The sequence below is a fragment of the Poecilia reticulata genome, chromosome 17, assembly GCF_904066995.2.
Source record: "Poecilia reticulata chromosome 17, P_reticulata-male-v2, whole genome shotgun sequence".
Taxonomy (NCBI): domain Eukaryota; kingdom Metazoa; phylum Chordata; class Actinopteri; order Cyprinodontiformes; family Poeciliidae; genus Poecilia; species Poecilia reticulata.
In genome coordinates, this window is record NC_088846.1 from 27,952,623 (window position 1) to 27,973,907 (window position 21,285).

Consider the following 21,285-nt stretch of genomic DNA (forward strand, 5'->3'; position numbering starts at 1 on the left):
ACTGGTGTAATATTTAATATTGGTATGTGGGGTATATTTTGAAAAAAAGGCTACATTTTCTTCTCTGTGGAATGTTTTACATTAATAACATATTCTTTAAAATAAATTCAGTATTTTGTGAAACCTTTCCTCTACTTATGAAAACCAAGAAATGCAACTTTCAGTTTTCCAGCCTCAGAGGTAGTTGGGTTTTCCTGAACCAAACATAGATAATAACCCTCTAAGAAATGCATAATACTACGACTCTGGTGGGACTCGAACCCACAACCTTTGAATTACCTCATTCTGTCTAGAAGTCCAACGCGCTATCCGTTGCGCCACAGAGCCTTTTTTAGGGAAAATACTCAGAAACATGCTTATTGTGTTTACCTTCCTGTAAGCTATGTATGCATTACAGGCAACTTTTTTTGCAGTTTGAACACTTTTATTTACCTTGAGGTCAAACCCATCCTGAGTTTTTTCTTTAAAAGGACATCGACTGGTGGAAAATTCACCTGATTTTCCCACAGAATACGTATATCTGAAATACTCTAAAGAAAACGCAGCTACAGAGAATTGTTTGAGGTGCGACTGGTTAGCATTTGTTTGCTCCCTTGAGTCAATTGGTTTTTAATCCTGGTAGAATAAAGTTTACAAATTATTAATTTTTTAAAATTTAAACAAGCCACTTCAAGAGTTCTATTAATTTTCCTTGGTGCCGATTGGTTTTACTCCCAAGAGTGGAGGTACGCTTCTGCATCAGCGCTACTGCTTTCTGAAATTAATGCTGCACATATTTTTGAATATGTCTCTACCAGTTGTGTGAACATCATATTTAAAATCTTGCCAAATATAGCCCTCAGTTGGATTTAGGTTTGGGCTTTGACTGGGCCATTCTAATTAATTAGTTTTGAACAAAACCACTTCCAAGTAGGTGTTGCTTTCTGTTTCCCATTCCCCTGCCTGTCTCAGGGCTTTTGTAGCCAGATTCAGATTTCTCCATGCGTAGAATTGTGCATTACTTTGAGTCTTCAGAAATCCACTGAAATGCAGTCCAGTTTCTAATTAAGGTAAGATGTTGAAAAAAATTCAGTTTACATCAGTAAAAGCCTCTGTACTTTGATGATTGTTTTTAATATTGCTGTTATATTTGAAACAAACGTACCGAGCTGTGGCCTCTGAGCAAAGTGGACTAACCTGTCATGTCATTTTTATCCATAAATCCTGCCTGATTGTAAATATGGAGGCAGTTGTTGCTGGGGAAAGAAACACAGACTGGTAGCAAACTGCTGATGGATGGCGAAGCAGTAAAAGACGAAAGGAGGCGGAAGAGCTGGGGGTTTTGTTTTCTATTTGACACTGATGGATCGCCCGGGCCTGGATGAACCCACGTCTGGACAGTCCAGACGTTTATAAAATCCTGAGGATTACAGAGAGGGAAGGAGCAGATGAACAGCAGCACAACCATCCACTTACATCCAAGCCAATATCTTACACACAGTCTAAGCAATTTGATTTTTGCATTATCTATGTCTACTTGCATTTGGTTTGAAGACTGTTTTTGGTTGTTTCAGTTGTTTGCCGACTTAATCCTGTTTCCTTCAGCTTTGCAAAAATCAAATTTATAGCTTGACCAGCATCTATTTAATGCTTTATTTAAATAATGGCTTCAAAAGCAGCAGGTGTGTAATATTTGGTCAGCCTAGAAGAGGCCTACATAATCCTTCTGCCTAACTTCAAGTCACCATGAAATGAAAAATGACTTTGTAAAATTGTTTGTTAATTTTCCACCCCCACAGTTTTATCCTTTGTATTCAAAACCTGCAAAATATGAACATTACTTTCCTCTTTCTAGTGCCATTTTTTTCAAAGTAATGCCAGTTTTGACTTTTTCATTAATTCATTCCAACATAAGCCAAGACTCAAGACCTAAGTATTAACATTCAATCCACGTCATGCTTTATCATAGTTTCTTTTCATGTAATACATTTTTTATACCTTATATTAACCTGCCCCACACTCTTTTGTGCCATCTCTTTTCTTTCTTTGATAACAAACATGCAGTAACTCTCTGTAACTCTGTGAAGTTGAAGTCGGAGGAGTCTGCTGCTCTGTCAAAAAGCCTCTTGCCTCCTCGCCAAGGCCTCCTATTCATGCTGCTGGAAAGTCTCCCACATGCTGTCAGTGGAAACACAAGGGATGACCGTGGGTGCCTCAAAAGATATTCACAGAAAAAAATGAAAGCCAGTCGCTGCAGTCACTGTCGCAGTTGTGCTCAGTACAGGCAGGCGGATTTTTGCAGAAAGAGCGCAGAAGGGAAATGACTAGTGTTTCTATTCCAGTCCCCCAGGATCTCATGGTGGTTCTACGGTTTACATCCTTTTTATGACATCCCTTTATGATATCCAGTAAGACTGCTTTCCTTGCTTTTTCCCATCTGAAAGTGCAGACACATGCTGTAATAATGGGGTTTGTGTTTTGATATGCCATGAAACTGCCTTAGCCCCACTGAGAGATTATTAAGTGGAAAGGGTTCGGGATAATTACCAAAAGGCACAAATCTTTGAGTCCTGATAAATGTTCAGGTTGGTATGTTTGTCTGTTTATAACAAGCATACCCTGTGTGAAAAATTATTAATATTAATAGTAGTATTAGTAGTTGTATTTTGGATTATAGAACTACAACTCGTACATTTATTTCTTATAGTGCTTTGCTAAAGCAGAGACAGCACATTATTCTTCATGAACTATTTTATTGTCAGGCAATTTGGGTAGGAAGCATCTCTGAACATCAGTTCTCCATTGGATTTAGGTCTGGACTTTGACTATGCCATTCTAATACATAAATATACTTTGTTCTAATGTATTCCATTGTAGTTCAGGTTGTATGTATAGTCAGTGGCCTGCTGGAAGGTTGGTCTCGATTCATCTTCCCATCAAATGTGACTAGCTTCCTTGTTTCTTCTGTAGCTACACATCCCCACAGCATGATGCTGCCACCCACATCTCACATCAGGGATGGTGCATTCAGGACAATGTGAAATCTTAGTTTGGTATTTGTCTTTATCACACCCAGCGATCAAAAAGCTCCACTTGGTCAAGAGAAAACAAAATTCTTTTATCATGACAGTAAATAGTTTACATTTGCACTCCATTTCATCACTTTTTTCATCACGAAATTAAAGACTGACATGAAAAAGGTGAATATTTTTCACAATAAAAAATAAAAGGGACTGCACATTGATAGCACTTTCATGTAATAAGAAGGTTCCAATTCCAGTTTATATTCTCACTGTGCATTCTTAGGTTCTCTCCGGGTACTCTGTCTTCCTCTCACAATACAAACACACGACTGCTACGATCGCTCTAAATCGCCCTGAGGCGTTAATGTGTGTGCATTTGTTCGTTGTTCTTCAAGGATAAGTGTCTGTTGAAAATGGATGGATGGATGGATGGATGGATGGATGGATGGATGGATGGATGGATGGGAAAAAAAATAAAATCACCTATAATTGTGCTAGTGTATAGGAAAAAAGCATTTTTTTCATTCAAAAAGTTAAAGACAAAAAGAACCAATTATATTTAATTCAGTAAATACGATCATAAGTAAACAACAGACAAATGGAGGAGGTTTACTTGCATATAGCTACGTTTGGTAGTAAAATATAACGGCCAAAATGAGAAATGTCCTAAAAGTATTCGCTACCAAAATATGTTCACATGGCGTCACCTCGTGGAAATAAATTGTAATTGCATTTTCTTTCTCCATGTGATTAATGTAAATGAGGAAACGTGGCGTCTTTTTATTCTCGTGTTACAGTGTTCAAAATGTAGTGTATTAAAAGCGTAGTAAATTCTCCAAATGTCCTGCTCGTTTAAGTCAAGTCATCGTTTGGTAACCTTAGAGCTCTGACGTTACTCAGCCAATCATATAGTTTCTTCTTCACAAGCTGACCAATCAAAAATGAGGACGTTGAAACGTCATTTGCCCTCTCACTCGTGGGAAAAATTGCGCAACATCTAACAGTAGAGCACCATTACGGTTGGATTGGTTAAAGTGGATAGCAGATGGTTTAGAAATCTGCGATCAGCGCCGGCGTGGCGGCCATCTTTGAACCAACATGTCAGCGACACAACACACAGCATGAGGAGGACACAGACCGGGGATGCTGAGTCTGAATACAGTGAATTTGTTCAAATTATGGTAGAAATGTGTGGGTTGTAGCTGGACACAAACAGAAAATAGTTTATTTTTGCAACTGGTATAAAAATAATGTTTCGGCTTACGAAGACTGTGCTCCAGAGACTTCATGTTCGGTGAGTTGGTGTATAACGGCACCCTTAGTAAAAAGCTAAGGTTTATTTAATGTTTGTTTAAGGTTGTAAATCCATGTCATTTATTATTTATTACCTGTGCTATTACAATTATGTGAAAACACACCCGTTTGCATGATGAAATGAAAGACTTTGCTTTAGTTTTGTATTTTTTGTTAGACTTTGTTTAGCCAGTTCAAATTCTGAGATTAAAACTCATTCGTATATTAATTTAACCCGCAATAGACACAATGTGTTTAAAAAGGTCAAATAGCTTCAGGGATGAAATTAAGCATGTTTAACTGCGACACAACATCCTGTGAATGTGACCACCTGGGCTTTTTGACATCAATAAATCAATAAATTACAGCACTCATTGTTGTAGTGGCGGCGTCAGGCCTCTTTTTGACAAAATACAAGCAGGATCTAATTCTAAAATAAAAAAATAATATACATACATTAACCTAAGTGAGAGGAAATCATAAAATAAATAGCGCAGATATTTGTATCAGCATGTGAAAATTGAAAAGAGGGGCGTCAATGTGTTATTTTAGACAAAAAATCATTTAAGTTAAACTTGACAACCACATTAAATTACTTCAAATCTGAGGAGTAGGTGGAGTTGTCATTATATTGCCGTTTTAAATCATACAAGTGTTGTAGCATATTTGGTGGACATGTCGATTCTGCAACATAATTACGCTGTTCTTTTTAAAATAAAGTCACCTCTTAATTCTGAAGGTTGAGAGAAAATGGGAAATGTATGCATGCAGGGTTTCTTGCCAAATTCTCTGGAGTTCTGATTGAGCAAGTATGTGCTTCTTGGTCCTCCAGGTTGAACGGACGACACCAAGCATGGAGGCCGAGCAGCTCATCAGCCAGAGAACAGGCTGTGGAGCTCCAGCCGGGGCAGAAAATCCACGGCTTCACTGTCAGAGAGGTAGAAGCAGCTTTCGCCTGGCTGGTGCAATAATTGATCATCTGACTGTTTTGTTGCTTATCTGAACATTTGGATGTTGTTTCAGAATTTTTTTCTCCCTTAGTATAAAATCTCAAGTGACATAATTAAATCGGTAAACTTTTACTGCCTTATAATCACTGCGGATCTCAATATTCTAAATGTGCTACATGCTTGTGCTTCCTGCGGTGTGTTAACTGTCTTGTTTCAGGACATTTTTAGTTTTTATGTCTGTAACCTTGAAGTTAAACTTGGTGCTTCTTATCCTGACCGTCCTCAGGTCGCGGCCATCCCTGACCTTTGTCTCACAGCTGTGAAGTTAACCCACGATAAAACTGGAGCTCAGTACCTGCATGCAGCCCGGGATGACTCAAACAACCTCTTCAGGTCGGTTAGCTCTTAGTTTTAAACTGTTTAATCTGTGGGGTTTTTAACAGCATTACAGCTGCGTCTTATTTGCAAATGGAATCAGAAATGGTTTCCTGGTTTCGTAGTTTTTCTTATTTTGCTCTTGCTGTTGTTCAGTGTCCAGTTTAGGACGACCCCGAGGGACAGCACAGGGGTCCCCCACATCCTGGAGCACACGGTGCTGTGTGGATCTGAGAAGTACCCCTGCAGAGATCCCTTCTTCAAGATGCTCAACCGCTCGCTGTCCACCTTCATGAATGCATTCACAGGTTCGCTATTATTTGGTTGTGAATATATTGAGACGCCTGTGCTGAGATTGTGTTGATTAATCCTCGGATAAATCCATGTAAGAAACCTGCTTTATGTTTCTGTGTGAACAGCCAGTGACTACACAATGTATCCATTCTCCACCCAAAATGGGAAAGACTTCCAGAATCTTCTTTCAGTTTATCTGGATGCAGTTTTCTTCCCTTGTTTACGAGAACAAGATTTCTGGTGAGATTCAGCTGCTCTCTTCACATTGACCATAAACAACTAGAGCCAATTAACTTGAGTTTAACTCCGTTTATATTCTAATAAGTTAAATTAAGGTGTTGTAAATTCATAAATTCAATTTTTTTCAATGAAAATATACTTTTGGCATGCAGACGGTGGTACTCTGTTTTAAAAAGTGGTTTAAGATCTTGCTTTATGTTGTATACTCTTAATAAACATTACAGATGTAATAGTAAATTGTTGCTCCTGCAGATTTTGTTTTATCTTGTTCTTTACTTGTCTGGCTAGTTTTTTATTGGCGCTAACAAAAATCACATGCTAACGCTAGCTCAGACTATAATCAATTAATAATTCAAGTGATTAGTAGACACTCATTTTCTTCTGTTGAATAAAAACAAAACTGGAGAAACGATCACTAGTTGGCGCACAGCTTCAGCTGTTGCAGATAAAAAAGTAGAGATCAGGCCTGAAATCTGGGTCTGGTGATGGACTGAGACCTTCAGAGTCGCATAGAGACGGTCACAAAGTCGGCCTTCTATCACCGGAAAAAAAATTTCCAGGATTAAAGCTCTAATGTCCCAGCAACATGTAGAAAGTCAGCCATGCATTTATCTTTTTTAATTACTGAAAATCAAGACTAAAAACCCGTTTGTTTTGATTCCCCTTTGGTAAATAATTACTGGAACATCACTAAATATAATCTGGATTCCAACATTTCATTGCTTTCCTTTCTGTATGCTGCTGCAATGTTTTGGATTTTTATGTTTTATTGTGGTGAAATAACTTGCTATGCAAATAAGCTTGGCCTTGCCATGTTTTTTAAAAGCAGTTTTTTCTTTTAGCATATCAAACTGGAGTGTTTGTGGTTACTCTGTCCAGGCAGGAAGGCTGGAGGCTGGAGCATGAAGATCCGGCCAATCCCAGCTCCCCGCTGGTGTTTAAGGGAGTTGTGTTCAACGAGATGAAAGGAGCCTTTGTAAGTCACTATCACGTGCATTTCAGCGTGCACTGTTACTGTTGCATTTTTAGTTTATTTAAACACACAGTTCTAGTCCACCACATACTTGGCAGTCAGAATTTGTCATAAATCTACATTGTTTCATCTTAAACTGGTCTTTTCCTTGATCTCATTTCAAAATGGGAGGAGCTTGATGGGAGATGAGGTGTTTGGAGGTTTCCAGTTCTCAAACCACAACAGTTTACTAAATATGCTCAACCAAACTTCCAAAAGCAGCATTTAGCTGAGTTTTTCTTATTTTTTTTGACACTTGAATATTTCTTAGTAACTTTACTTGGTTTAGATTTTTCATTAGCGTTAATTAATGGAATATTAATGTTTTATACAATATCCATTTTTACTAAGTGTTATGAACACAGCAGCAAAACCAACGGTTCACAGCAGCGGTTCAACAGCGAGAGCAGAACCAGCGTCTTACATCGCAGCTCAAAGACTTAAATAATTTTGCGGGTTATTTGTTTAGCTTTCTGACCGTCATGCTAATCCGGGTGAGTGTTTGTAGCTGTGTGCTGCTTTACCTGCTATCTGATCCTCCATGTGTCTTTTTACTGCAGTGAGCCTCGATGTAGCCAAACTCCGTCAAGTATGGCATTATTTTTATGTCGTAATAGATTCGTTGTGTTGATGCATTTTGACCTGCTTCAATTTTCCGCCGCAACACGCAAACTTCCCCATTCACTCAGTGCGTTATAGTTCCACATAGCTTAGGATTTGTTGCTGCGAGTTTGCGCAGTGTGAAGGAAAGAGGAGACCAGCTGCACAGGCAGGCTGAGAAATGAGATGCAGGCGATCGGTATCGGCAACAAGAGACCATGATTGCCGATCACCGATCATACACTTTTTCACAAAAATTGGCCGATTATGATCGGTGACCGATCGATTGGCACATCTCTAATGACAAATGAACCACTGATCGTTTTTTTTGTGTGCTTTTCCAGTCAGACAGTGAGCGTTTATACGCACAGCATCTTCAAAACAAGCTGTACCCTGACCACACCTACTCTGTGGTGTCGGGCGGAGAACCGCTGGCCATTCCAGACCTGACCTGGGAACAGCTTAAGCAGTTTCACGCCACACACTACCATCCCAGTAACGCCCGGTAAGGAAGCCCGGCGTTCCCAACAATGCTGGACAGGAATGGAAACTGGGAGTTAAAGAATATCCTTCATTCTCTTAAATGTTCAGGTTCTTCACTTATGGAGATTTGCCTTTGGAAAACCATCTGCAGCAGATCCAAGAAGAGGCTCTTTGCAAGTTTGATCGCATCAATGCAAGGACAGAAGTCCCATCTCAGCCTCACTGGAGCAGTCCAGTAAGCACACGTGTCAAACATACACGCCGTTTTCATAAAATCATAAACGTTTAGCAATGGCTCTGATGTTTCTGTGGATTTTCACTGTTGTTGTCCAGAGAGAAGACCATGTGACTTGCAGCCCTGATGCTTTGGCTCCAGATCCAACTAAACAGAACACTCTCTGTATGAGTTACCTGCTGGGAGAGTAAGATCCGACTTAATCGATAGTCTTGGAAAATGAAAGTCCAGCTGTGTGATTTCAGCCTGACTTGTTTGTGTTTCTCCTCTTAGCATCACAGATTCCTTCGAAGGATTCACTCTCAGCCTACTGTCTTCACTCATGGTCTCTGGACCAAACTCGCCCTTCTACCAATCCCTCATCGAACCCAAGATAGGAAGTGACTTCTCCTCTGTTGTTGGGTTTGTACATAAACGTTGCTTGGGAGAATATTTGACCATGCAAATGTTGCATCTTGGAAGTTTTGTGAAAAACTGTTTTCGTTGTCCCACAGATATGACGGAAGCACCAAAGAGGCGTCCTTCAGCATCGGCCTGCAGGGGCTGGCTGAGCACGACACAGAAAGGGTCAAACAAATCATCAACCAAACTATCGACGATATCATAGAGTGAGTCCCGGCACTTTGACTTCTTCTTTTAACCAAGTGAATCATGTTTCATCGTTTGCATATTGTAGCTGATGCTGTAGTTTGCAGCAAAGTTACAAAGAATTAAAAGTATCTCCTGGTATCAGTCGGCATTAAATATGCAGTGGAATCATAATGAGGGTCATGAATGACTGGAGGACATGAGGGACATGGTGGAACAGCAGAACGAAATGAGCTGCGGGATTTTAAACCAGAGCTGGTTGGTCTACAGGTCACAGCATCTATATTGTCTTTACCATATTTTTCTTACCTCTATGGAGGCTGTTATGGTCTGATGACACTAAACTACAATGAAGTTTCTAAAGGAGCAATAAGGACAAAGTTTGGATTTTGATGTCAGTGTTTTCCAGATCTGGATAATTATGGACAGAAAATAAAAATAATTAAATGTCTAGTTCAGTGGTCCCCAAACGTTTTCCTGTGAGGGCCACATAACTTTTCCCTTCTCTGGTGGGGGGCCGGAGTCAGTTTGTAACAGAAAAAGTGTTACACGTTTATGACCTGCGCTTTTTTGTTGACCAGGGGGGGGATAAAAACTTTTTTACCCAGAAAGCACATGGGCAAAAACCGTTAGAGAAACGGTCACTGGGACTGACTAGTATATATTTCATTGAGGGAAACCTGGAATACAGCGTTCATAACAAACACGTGTGTTCATCTGCTCTACCGCTAGTAAACAACCGTACTGATTAAATAACATAAAAGTCAAGCAGTTCCCTAAAAGTCCAACAGATGGCAGCAATGCGCCATGCAAAACAAAACACCCACAGTTTACAGGAAACACTTCCTGCTAAAGAGCCCCCTGAAGAAAAATCCACATATAAACCGGATATATGAAAAGAAATCTGAATGCTCTCTGGTATTGTTCAGGGGGCCGGACCAAATGTGGCGGCGGGCCGGATCCGGCCCGCGGGCCGTAGCTTGGGGACCACTGGTCTAGACTTTATTCTTTGTCACATTATCTAAATGTTTTCCTTTGCTGTATCCTTTCTACCTACTTTGTATCCAGGGAAACGATGTTTCCCTCCATCCCTCTGTGTATCAATGTTTTTGTCAAGGAGGATGAAATTCTGAATAGTTTGTCCAAAAATCAATCAGTTTTGATTCAAAGCATTCAGACATTTCATAGCTGAAGATAAATAATGTTGAATCATTATTTGGCACTAGTCTTGAACAAAAATAAAAAAAAACAAATAATCACTTTGTTTGAAGACGGTCCAGCTTTAGAAAGTCTGAGCCAGAGGTCAGAACCAAACCTGACCGATGATCTGTGGAAGACGTTCTCACAGTGTGGGGTCAAGACGTGAGAACATGTCAAAGCTGATAGACTCAAAGTATGGAAGAGCTAAAGGTCAATGAGGATGTGTTGTTTTTTTTGTTGTTGAACTGAACAGGATAAATGTTACATTATCAAGTTATTTAAGAACAATAACCTGACTTTTCGCCTCCTTGTTCTGGGTTTTGTGGCAGGAACGGCTTTGAGGATGAGAGAATCGAAGCTCTGCTTCATAAGATCGAGATCCAGATGAAGCATCAGTCCACAAACTTCGGCCTGGCTCTGGCCTCTGTGAGTTCACCCTTTGACCTTCAGATTATTTCAGCACTCAGACATAAGCGTGTTTTATGTTGTGTGTTTGTGTTTTCTGTGTTTAAAATCTGGAATTTATTTTCTATAAATTGTGTATTTCTACACAAATCCGTTTTATTTGCACTAAATATTCTGCTATGGGTGTTTTCTTCTAACCCATCATCACTAAAGTAGCTGTGATTATAGGTTTACATTCCTAGTGATTTATTTAAGGGCTTTTAGGTGTCATAAAGTAAAAGCCATGCAGAAAAAGCTGCTTGCCGTTTCAGTTTGACCTTCAGTTTTTTGTCAGTCTTCCTTCATTATGGGCTTTTTTTTCTGCATGTTTCTAATAGTATGTAGCTTCATCCTGGAACCACGATGGAGATCCTGTAGAGCTGCTCCGAATCAGCGACAGCGTTGCAAAGTTCAGACAGGCTCTGCAAGAAAACCCTCACTTCCTCCAGGACAAAGTCAGATACTACTTTAAGGTAAACAAATGAATTTAGCCTTAATTTAGGGGAAAAAAGGTAAATCAACAGTGCTTGGCATATATTAATATAGTGTTTATGGATATAAAGCACATTAGATTTTAATTCCATGGTCATTTTTGCCTTGAATGGATTATTTGTGCAGGAGAACACGCATCGTTTGACGCTGAGGATGAGTCCTGACGAGGCGTTCCTGGAAAAACAAGCCCAGGCTGAAGAGGAGAAACTTCAGGAAAAGATCTCAGTTCTGACCGACGGCGACAGAAAAGAGATTTATGAGAAAGGTAACATCCGATTCCTGCTCTCTTTAGAGCCTGGTTTTATATATAGTTGTTATATTTTAGTTTTTTTATTGGAAAAATTAGTTCAGAATTTTACAATCTTTTCCATGCTGTAGAACATGGATGGGTCTCTTCCCAGGTGGATGCAGGTATTTGATCCCCATATGTAAAACTACGTGATATAAAACCAGCTTTTTCTGTTGCAATAAGCTTCTAAAATTTGATTTAGCATAGTGTTAATAGTATTTCCTTTTCTTTAACCTTGTCCTATTAAGAATGCTGTGTTTTAGTCCTTTTTTCACGTTTTTCTTTTATACCATTTTATTGGTTTTTAACTTTTTAAAGTATTGATCACCAGGCCATTTTGATTCAGGTTATATTTCTATTTATTGTTGTGTTGATGTAAAGTTTCCCTGTCTGACAATAAAGCGGACTCGCCTCACTGTAACCAGATCTACGTAACGGTATAAATAAAGCCGATTGATTGATTGATTGATCAGCATCCTTCAGGAATGAGGCTAAGCTAGGAGATTCAATGATGTATTTCTGAGTTGCATGTTTTCTTGTTGAAAAGGTCTGGAGTTGCTGGAAACTCAGAGTAAAACTCAGGATGCCTCGTGTCTCCCTGCTCTCAAAGTGTCCGACATCCAGCCAGCGATACCCTTCACTGCCGTTCAGCTGAGCACTGCAGGTACAGCTGTCCACTCCTCGTCTCATCTGATGGTAACGAAACGAGCCGGTTTGTTTCTGACGCGGTGTGTGTTCGCTCTCATGGCTGAAGGTCATGTCCCGGTTCAGTACTGTGAGCAGCCCACAAACGGTTTGGTGTACTTCAGAGCCATGTGCAGTCTGAACACTCTGCCAGAGGACCTGAGGGTTTACGTGCCGCTCTTCTGCAGCGTTATCACCAAGTGAGTTCCAGCGTTGGAGCCAAAGCCCCGGCCTGGGCTTGGAGACAAACGCCACTGGAAAGACACTTTAATGTCAAATGTTTCTTCCTCTTCTTGAGAAACATCCACTGTTGTTCTTGCAGTTGGATTAATTCACTCTAGAAGTGTTTTTAAAGGAACACTCATGCAGTTCTTCATAAAAATACTTTTTGTAATGATATTCTTAAATCTTTACCGAATATTATGAACACAGTTGATTTAACTGAGTAATTATTTTTAGTTTACTGCATGTTTTCACTTAAATTTGCTTTGAAAAGTTGACGCAGCGGGTTAAAAGTTGTTGTTTTGGGCAGAATGGGCTGTGGAGACCTGGATTACAGGCAGCAGGCCCAGCAGATGGAGATGAGGACAGGAGGAATGTCTGTCTCAACGCAGGTCATCCCTGACTGCACCCAGATGGACACGTTTGAGCAGGTCAGACAAAAACACATTTATCCTTTTGTCGTCTTCTGCTTGTTGCTTGTTGGCTGAGGGATCAAGCTGAGCTCTGCCTCTGGAGGAATGATCAGCTCATTGTTGCCGTCTCTTTCAGGGGGTTCTCCTGTTCTCCTGCTGCCTGGAGAGAAACCTTCCTCACATGTTTAAACTGTGGAGCCACATTTTCAACAGGTGCATAAAACTAATACACATTAGTTTGGGCTGCACAGTGGCGCAGTTGGTAGAGCTGTTGCCTTGCAGCAAGAAGGTTCTGGGTTACTGGATACTCCGGTTTCCTCCCACAGTCCAAAAACATGACTGTCATGTTAATTAGCCTCCCCAAATTGCCCCTAGGTGTGAGTGTGTGTGTGCATGGTTGTGTGTCCTGTGTGTCTCTGTGTTGCCCTGCGACAGACTGGCGACCTGTCCAGGGTGACCCCGCCTCTCGCCCGAAACGTTGGCTGGAAATAGGCACCAGCAACCCTCCTGACCCCATTAAGGGACAAGGGTGCAAGAAAATGGATGGATGGATGGATGGATGGATGGACATCCTGTCAATCTTCTCTTGTTTTTCAGGCTGGATATTTGACCATTTTTCTTATCAGAAGTGATTAGACTTATTTAATTTTAATTGATTGGTTTCTTGCTATGGATTGAACCTTTAAACTTTGTTTTCCATGGTGAGATAAGGAAGCTTTAGCTCTTCTAATCCAGTCTGAAACTAGTTTTTGTCAGATGACAGAAATAGATTTATTTTGCATGGAATAACAGAAGCCTGGTGCTGCCTGGTGGTTCTGTTTCAGCCCTCATTTTGACAGCGAAGAGCGCCTTCGCGTTCTGGTGATGATGGCGGCGCAGGAGTTGGCAAACGGGATCTCTGACTCTGGTCACATGTACGCCATGACCAGAGCTGGCCGACACCTGACCCCAGCCGGGGAGCTCCGGGAGACGTTTGGTGGGATGGAGCAGGTAAATCCTGACGTTGGGCAGCGTTGACTGAAAGATGGAGCTGATTGTTGTCTGTAGTTGCTGTTTGTTCTGCTGTGGTTCACTGATCAGGTTTTATGTTTGTATTTGAACATTAGGTGAAGTTTTTGAAGCGAATAGCAGAGATGCCAGATCTTAGTCAAGTCATCCGAGTTTTACCCCGGATCAAAAAACACCTTCTGAACCCCGAGAACATGAGGTGGGATCATTGCTAGATTAGATGAAGTTTAGTTCAGTCTGAGAAGTTTATCGTTTTTTGTTTGTTTTTCTTTCTGTGGTTGCATTTTAGCTACAGAATGTTTACCTTTTCATTTCCTGCTTCCTTCATTTTCTAACAGGTGTGCAATCAATGCAACGCCACAGATGATCTCTGACTCAGCAAACCAGTTGGAGAGTTTTATTAAAGACGTTGCTGAAAACAGAAAAGAGCGTAAACTTATCAGAGCTAATATTATTAAGGTAAGACATTCCTGACGGATTGAATCGTTGCCCTGCTTGGAAAATGTATTTATTATGTATTTTTGTTTCTTTGCTACAGAAACCACTTGACCCTCTGGATGATTCAGGTCCAACTAGAAAACTAATAACAGTGAGTTCAATATAATCAATGAGTTTGGATGAATAGAAAAATGTTTTCTAGTCGGTGATGAATCTGAATTACATGCTGGATCCAACACTCATGTCTGTATTAACTGAAGTTTAAGCTGATTTTTTTTTTATGCTTCTACAGGAGCCAAATTTCCAGCCATGTCAGATGAAAACGTTCTTCCAGATGCCTTTTCCTGTTAACTTTGTCGGTGAGAGTATTCGTACCGTCCCTTTCTGCCACCAGGATTATGCCAGGTACAGAAAAGTCCACTGATAAGTGATTACATCCTTATTATAACTTTTATTTTAGCTAACTTAATGAACAACAGGGTGTACTCTACATGTCAAAATGATCACGTTACAGTAATTATGTCCCGTTTGACATTTCTTCATCGTTTATCCTCCCTCTCCACCTGCTGCCATCTTCCATCTGGGTCAGTTTGTGCATCTTGGCAAGAATGATGACGGCGAAATTCCTCCATGGGGAAATTCGGGAGAAGGGCGGAGCCTATGGAGGCGGAGCCAAAATGGGAGGAAGCGGCGTGTTCTCCTTTTACTCTTACAGGTGGGCAGCAGTTCACACTTTCAATCAGCCTTACTTCATTTTGCAATAGAAAATGACAATTATTACAATGTAAGAAAGTGAAAATCATTCTTTGATTATGTTGGGTCCTTAAATTTTGAAGGAAAAACAAAAATCTGGTGGATAAATTCAGCCTCTATGTGCTTTGATTGTGTCTCAAAGCTAATGAAAACCCAAAATTCAGTTTAAGAAAAATGTGGACATTTCTATTATGCTCAGTTTAAAAAAATACGCCTGGACATTCCTGTATCCGTCTGATTTCTTTTTTCCTTAAATTAAAAGTTTGCAACCATTAAAGGCCTTTCGTTGAGCCTCTCTTCTGTCTCTAAGGGATCCGAACTCGGTGCAGACGTTATCTGCATTTCGAAAAGGCGTCGACTGGGCCAAGTCAGGCCAGTTCTCTCAGCAGGACATCGATGAAGCCAAGCTTTCCGTTTTCTCCGCTGTAGATTCACCTGTGGCTCCTTCAGATAAAGGTGATGATGCAACACTTTGATGCAGCCTGGTCCTCAGCGCCCCCCTGCTCTGCATGTTCTAGATGCGCTTCTATTCCAGAACAGCTGATTCAAATGATAGCATTTGCAGAAGCCTGTTAATCGCCCAGAGATACAATTCAGGTGTGTGGCAGAAGGGAAACACCTGAAACATGCAGGACAGGGAGGCGAAACTGATTTAATGGCTTCTGTCACAGAATCTGTTTGTAACATTTGAGATGCTTTTTTCTGCGAGCTGGTTTTAGTTACTTTTCCTGGGTTTTCTTTTCCCTTAACTTCATTTTCAATATGGCATCCACATTTTTGCTCTTTATTAACTTGTGGTTTAAATAAAGCAGTTAAAAGGTTGCAAACTGGTTTGATGTTTAAGTTGGTATCTGACGCCGTCTCTTTGTGGAGCAGGAACGAGTCGCTTCCTCAGTGGAGTCACAGATGAGATGAAGCAGAGCTACAGAGAACAGCTCTTTGCTGTGCATCATGCAGGCCTGGTGGACGTGGCTGAGAGGTAAAGCGGCTCAGGATGAAGGATTGTTTCATGTCTCCGCTGTTGAAATCTGAGTTGGCCTTCGGGAAACTCTTGCACACGAAGCGGAAATCAGCTGATTGTTTTGCTGCAGGTACCTCAGCGTGGGTCAGAGCACGTGTGGAGTCGCCATCCTGGGTCCAGAGAACGACGCAATCAAGAAAGATCCAACGTGGATATTAAAATAATGTTCTTTTCATAACTGGACACAAAGCTTGAATGGACTGAAAACCAAACACAAATGTACATTTTTTAGTTTTATTTTTATTGCTGGTGAGAGACGGAGACGCACAACATGAAGACGACTAAAGCTGATGGCTGTCGGTTTAAACCTTTTTCTATTCCATCATGTACATGAGACTGATGGGAAATATTTGTAACACATTGAATACAAAACTAGATCCGAGTTGTTTTGTGAAAGTAGAAATTTAATGATTTCTCATTAAATCATTAAGTTTAATGGGATTTCTTGTCAGAAACTGGTGTTGTTTGTTCTGGTGTGGTTTATATACTGCTCAAAAAAATAAAGGAAACACTTAAACAACACAATATAACTCCAAGTAAATCAAACTTCTGTGAAATCAAACTGTCCACTTAGGAAGCAACACTGATTGACCCTCGTCGGGTCAATCAGTGTATATTATATTGTGTTGTTTAAGTGTTACCTTTATTTGTTTGAGCAGTGTAGATTCATCCAACTCAAAACATGAAGTCGTTCTGTTGGGTTCAGGGCTACAAATACAGCTCATTACATCAGAATATAAACATAAAATTATAGCGAAACTCTTATTACCGAGTGGTTTATTTCAAGCATTATAATTTAGATGACTATGGTGCAGAACTATTAAAAACTCAAAACCAATGCAAATCCAGAAAGCTGGATAATTACCTTCTTTTTAAAGAAATCTACTCTGGACATGAATTTCTAAAGGGCTAAAGATCAAATTCCCACCACCTGCCGTTTCTGTGATACTGAAGAAATTAAAAGTGGAAGATTCTTTAAAAGTTGTTGCAGTATTGTCTGGTAAAGATGTACCATAATTAACTTTTCTCTCAGGTTTTGAATCCTAAAAATGAACCAAAAGGTTATTAAAATGGTCAGACAGCAGAAGGTTATGGGGAAGTGGATGTTTCTTCAGACTCGAAGTCGAATGTCAGCTCAAGGTCGAGAGGATGGCGACAGGATTGGGAAGGACTGGATGCTTTAGGAAATAGCCAATTGAGGCTAAAATAACATTAAAGGCTAAATTTACGCTATTACTTTTGGTGTTAATATGAATAATGACCAATATTTAACACTAAATTATACAACAAATCAGATTTGTTACAAAATCCAGATCAGCAAATGAAAGCGATTTTAATAATTCACACAGGATGAGTAAAACTAAGGGCCAGATCCTCAAAAGAACTGTAACTTTTATTCTAATCCGGTTTCCTGACTCTAATAACTCTATAAAAAGACATTTTTTAATCCATGTTCCCATTATTTACCAAATGAACACAACATTCAGCATTTCCACACCATAAAAGCTTTATTTACTCTAACAGGACACTCACGTCACGTTAACACCACCAACAGGCTGCTGCTGCTCCACACATCCTCCAAATACTTGGCTCTGCTACAGCAACAGGCTGCATGAATAACCACTAAAAGGTTCAAACACAGAAAGCCCAGGATGGATACAAGCAGCTGAGGCAACAACACGACACACACGTACAGTTAGCTTCTGACCGTACACACACCTGCCCACTCTGAAGCCGTCAGGGTTACAGCATTTCCCAGTCGGCGTGTGGACATCCGATCCCCCAGACATTGATTCCCTTTTCAAAAGCAGCTTTAGGGTGATGACATTGACCGTGTAGCTCAAAGTGCAGGTGAAGGTGATAAAAGCCAAATTTAATCAAAGATTTTCATCCCCGGCTGAGATGTGTTCACACGAAACAATAATTAGACATGGCTACATTTGGGGCACTAAAACCTAAATACAGTACATGAGTAGTGCATATATTTATAATAACTTTGGCTATCTAAGCTTTGTTAGATGTTAGCTTGCTTAAAATAAATACTCTTCCCAAATGACCCTCCTAAAATTTTACCTATAAAATGTAACATTCCTTCTGAAAACACTCATTCAATAAATCCTTTTATAAATGTAACCTCTATCCTTTATAATCTTTCCTTATATATATGCAGGAATCAATCAGTGTGAGCAGCTGCCACTGAAATGTGAAGCAGGTTTCCTGTGGGAGTAAAGCCGTCGTCTGGCAGCGGTTCAGATGTGGTTCTCTTTGGGCCGAACCCGGGTCACGTGTTCCAGCTGGCCGGCGTCGGACACGTCGTAACTCGTCTTGTACTTGGCCAGGATTTTCATGAGGGGACGGAGCTTGAGCCACCACTGCTCCTTCGGGATCCGGTGGCTAAAATAAAAACAAAAGAAGAAGCTGAGACAAAACTAACGAGTAAATTCAACCACAGAAACTTGCAAAAAAAATTTAAGACCCGTTCTTACATTAAAACTGACGACGCTGATACACAGTTTTCAAAATGTTTTGCAAAGAAAAACCCCTTAACCTAAAATTAACTATTCATCCTCCATAACAAAATACTTCATCTTGCACTGCAGTTCCAGCTTTACACATTTTTCTTTTCTTTCTAGCTCAAACTTTGTCAGATTGGATGGAAAACATCTAGCAAAACTCTGAGACCCTCACAAAACAAATAAAAAACAAAATGGCTGATAAATTATTGAAGGTTTCAGGGGTTTGAATACTTTGGCCAGGAAATGTAGGTCTCACCTTCAGCACATTACTGGAAGGACATGCAGAGCAGCTGAGGGGCTAAATATGGGACACAAACTCCTTTTGTTCAGTGCATGAAGCAGTGATGGAGCTGCAGCTCTAAACCTGCTGCAGCTCTAAAACTGCTGCAGCTCTAAAACTGCTGCAGCTCTAAAAAAGCTGCAGCTCTAAAACAGCTGCAGCTCTAAACCTGCTGCAGCTCTAAAACTGCTGCAGCTCTAAAACTGCTGCAGCTCTAAAAAAGCTGCAGCTCTAAAAAAGCTGCAGCTCTAAAACAGCTGCAGCTCTAAAAAAGCTGCAGCTCTAAAACAGCTGCAGCTCTAAAAAAGCTGCAGCTCTAAAACTGCTGCAGCTCTAAAAAAGCTGCAGCTCTAAAACAGCTGCAGCTCTAAAAAAGCTGCAGCTCTAAAACAGCTGCAGCTCTAAAACTGCTGCAGCTCTAAAACTGCTGCAGCTCTAAAACTGCTGCAGCTCTAAAACTGCTGCAGCTCTAAAACTGCTGCAGCTCTAAAACTGCTGCAGCTCTAAAACTGCTGCAGCTCTAAAACTGCTGCAGCTCTAAAACTGCTGCAGCTCTAAAACTGCTGCAGCTCTAAAACTGCTGCAGCTCTAAAACTGCTGCAGCTCTAAAACTGCTGCAGCTCTAAAACTGCTGCAGCTCTAAACCTGCTGCAGCATTCCCCAAAACACAGCAGTAAAGATCACACAGAGCACTGAGTATCTGAGTAACCTGGAGGAATGCTACTTAAATAGATTCAGTTTCTGCTCTGTAGTGAATGTTGTAACAATGGCTCCTCTGAACACTCAGTGATACCAAACAGAAGCACCAGGAATCCAACCAGCTTAACCTGTTTGGAGCATTTTGACCCATTGTGGATTAGGGTCATAATCGATACATTGATTAACAGAAGAGACGTAACCAGGAAAATATTCTCCTGCAATCTAAATGACACTAAACTCAGGCTCTATAGTCGACTTCATGTGCATATCAACAACCACATTACAAGATATGTCTTGCGTAGTTTGGTGCTGGATGTAATAGTTCTCTTCTAATCCTAAACATATTGTCTTTTTAAAGTAGATATAGGTCTACGGCGTGACTGGAAGGGTAAAAATAGAATCTCCATCTCACACAAAGTCGGTCTCTTCCCTGAGCTGAGCTACAGGTTGAAAGACCATCGCCCTTCGCCGCATCCCCAGCAGGCAGGCGGTGTCCTCTGAGTTGGTGAACACTCTCCCTGCATGGAAGCAAAACGTAAACAGCCGAGACGAAAGACAGTGAAAATCTCCCAAAAAAACATGAATACGTGATGAATCGTTCTCAGCGTTAATCACATAAGCAGGTAGTGTGACACACCTTCCTTGTACGACTCCCTGAGCGTCCGTGTGATCCACTGTATGGCTTTAGCTGCGACCTTGGTGCCAAAGTTTCTGTCGAAGGGAGACGGAGCGCCGCCCTGTTCAATGGAAGACAAGATTTAAAATAATATGAATACTTTAAAAGATATACTTTGTTTGACCATTAAAAAAAAAATCCAACATTGAAGGGATAATTAAACCATTAGACTTTATGAGTGGGACCTGCTGCATGTGACCCAGGATGTTCTTCCTGCAGTCGAACACGCCTCGACCTTCTTCAGAGTACAGCTGGTAGATGAAGTCAGTGGTGAAGTTTTCGTTGCAGTTCTCATTTCTAAAATAAGCAACAGAGGCAAAAATGAAAACGGGGAAAAGATGAAGAAGATGACCCACATTACCATATATTGAGGTATATGATTTAAGAAGAGCGAATCTGTGGCTCAACATCCTTTTCAAGGTCAAAGTGGCTGAAAAAGTCTGCTTTGCTTTTTGCTTGTCGCAAGACAGACAACTTACAGATGTTAGGAAATATTTCTGCACGCCAAAGACACAGACAGCTATAGGCTTCACATTGGTCATTTCAGAGCAATGCAAGTTAAACCTGCAGCTCACAAACTAAACACTAAAACAGGAAGCACTACCTGAGCAGATAGCCTTACTAATTATTCAGTTAATATCAGCTAAATGCAGCCACAGTCCAAGAAAAACACTTTTGAAAAAACATTTCAGAAAACTGTTGATTAGATGGGATTCGATGTGGTTTAAAACTTTTTCCACATAATATATCAATAGAAGTTGCTCTTGTATTAAATCAGATCAGTTCTTCCTGTTTGTAGGTTCATTAAACTGCAGTGTACTGTGTTTCACAGCCTGCAGATACTCTCCATCTGTTTTTGGTGTGCTGTAGTAAATTATTATGCAGGTGCCCCGTTCAGCACAGCCTCACAATGTCACCTACGCTCTGTTCAAAACATTACATTTGTCCTATTTCCACAGAGCTTCATCCTGCTGGGAGCATTTTAAACACTGCAGTGGACTAAAATAACATCACAGGAAGTCTAAAGGGTCACTTTGAGGCTTAAAAGGCTGGAAAATCACATAATAACAGAGTTTTC

The 21,285-nt window shown here is 40.5% G+C and overlaps 2 protein-coding genes and 1 non-coding gene across 10 annotated transcripts in view; 1 reads left to right on the forward strand and 2 right to left on the reverse strand.

Annotated features, from left to right (window-relative positions):
* Positions 1 to 240: 240 nt before the first annotated feature.
* On the reverse strand, positions 241 to 327 carry trnar-ucu (transfer RNA arginine (anticodon UCU)). Its single transcript is given in 2 exon segments — positions 241 to 276; positions 291 to 327. It is a non-coding gene; the product is annotated as a tRNA-Arg (tRNA).
* Positions 328 to 4,042: 3,715 nt separating this feature from the next.
* pitrm1 (pitrilysin metallopeptidase 1) lies at positions 4,043 to 16,477 on the forward strand. The gene is made up of 27 exons (XM_008434663.3): positions 4,043 to 4,296; positions 5,128 to 5,233; positions 5,532 to 5,638; positions 5,777 to 5,928; positions 6,040 to 6,154; positions 7,034 to 7,130; positions 8,111 to 8,271; positions 8,358 to 8,484; positions 8,583 to 8,671; positions 8,758 to 8,886; positions 8,979 to 9,092; positions 10,602 to 10,698; positions 11,055 to 11,189; positions 11,335 to 11,473; positions 12,045 to 12,161; positions 12,252 to 12,381; positions 12,714 to 12,834; positions 12,953 to 13,029; positions 13,641 to 13,806; positions 13,923 to 14,023; positions 14,163 to 14,283; positions 14,363 to 14,413; positions 14,555 to 14,667; positions 14,852 to 14,977; positions 15,326 to 15,471; positions 15,892 to 15,994; positions 16,107 to 16,477. Exons 1-27 carry the CDS (start codon positions 4,253 to 4,255, stop codon positions 16,198 to 16,200), a joined length of 3,078 nt encoding a protein of 1,025 aa, XP_008432885.2. The 5' UTR covers positions 4,043 to 4,252; the 3' UTR covers positions 16,201 to 16,477.
* Positions 16,478 to 17,525: 1,048 nt separating this feature from the next.
* Positions 17,526 to 21,285, reverse strand: part of LOC103479939 (ATP-dependent 6-phosphofructokinase, platelet type) — a 31,052-nt gene continuing 27,292 nt past the window's right edge. For all 8 annotated transcript variants that reach the window (XM_008434661.3, XM_081597918.1, XM_008434658.3 and 5 more), the window contains 4 exons: positions 20,393 to 20,504; positions 20,169 to 20,268; positions 19,944 to 20,049; positions 17,526 to 18,430 (listed from right to left, as the gene is read on the reverse strand). In XM_008434661.3, the coding sequence (XP_008432883.1) occupies positions 18,286 to 18,430; positions 19,944 to 20,049; positions 20,169 to 20,268; positions 20,393 to 20,504 (463 nt within the window). In that variant the 3' untranslated portion in view covers positions 17,526 to 18,285. The remainder of the gene's footprint in view (positions 18,431 to 19,943; positions 20,050 to 20,168; positions 20,269 to 20,392; positions 20,505 to 21,285) is intronic.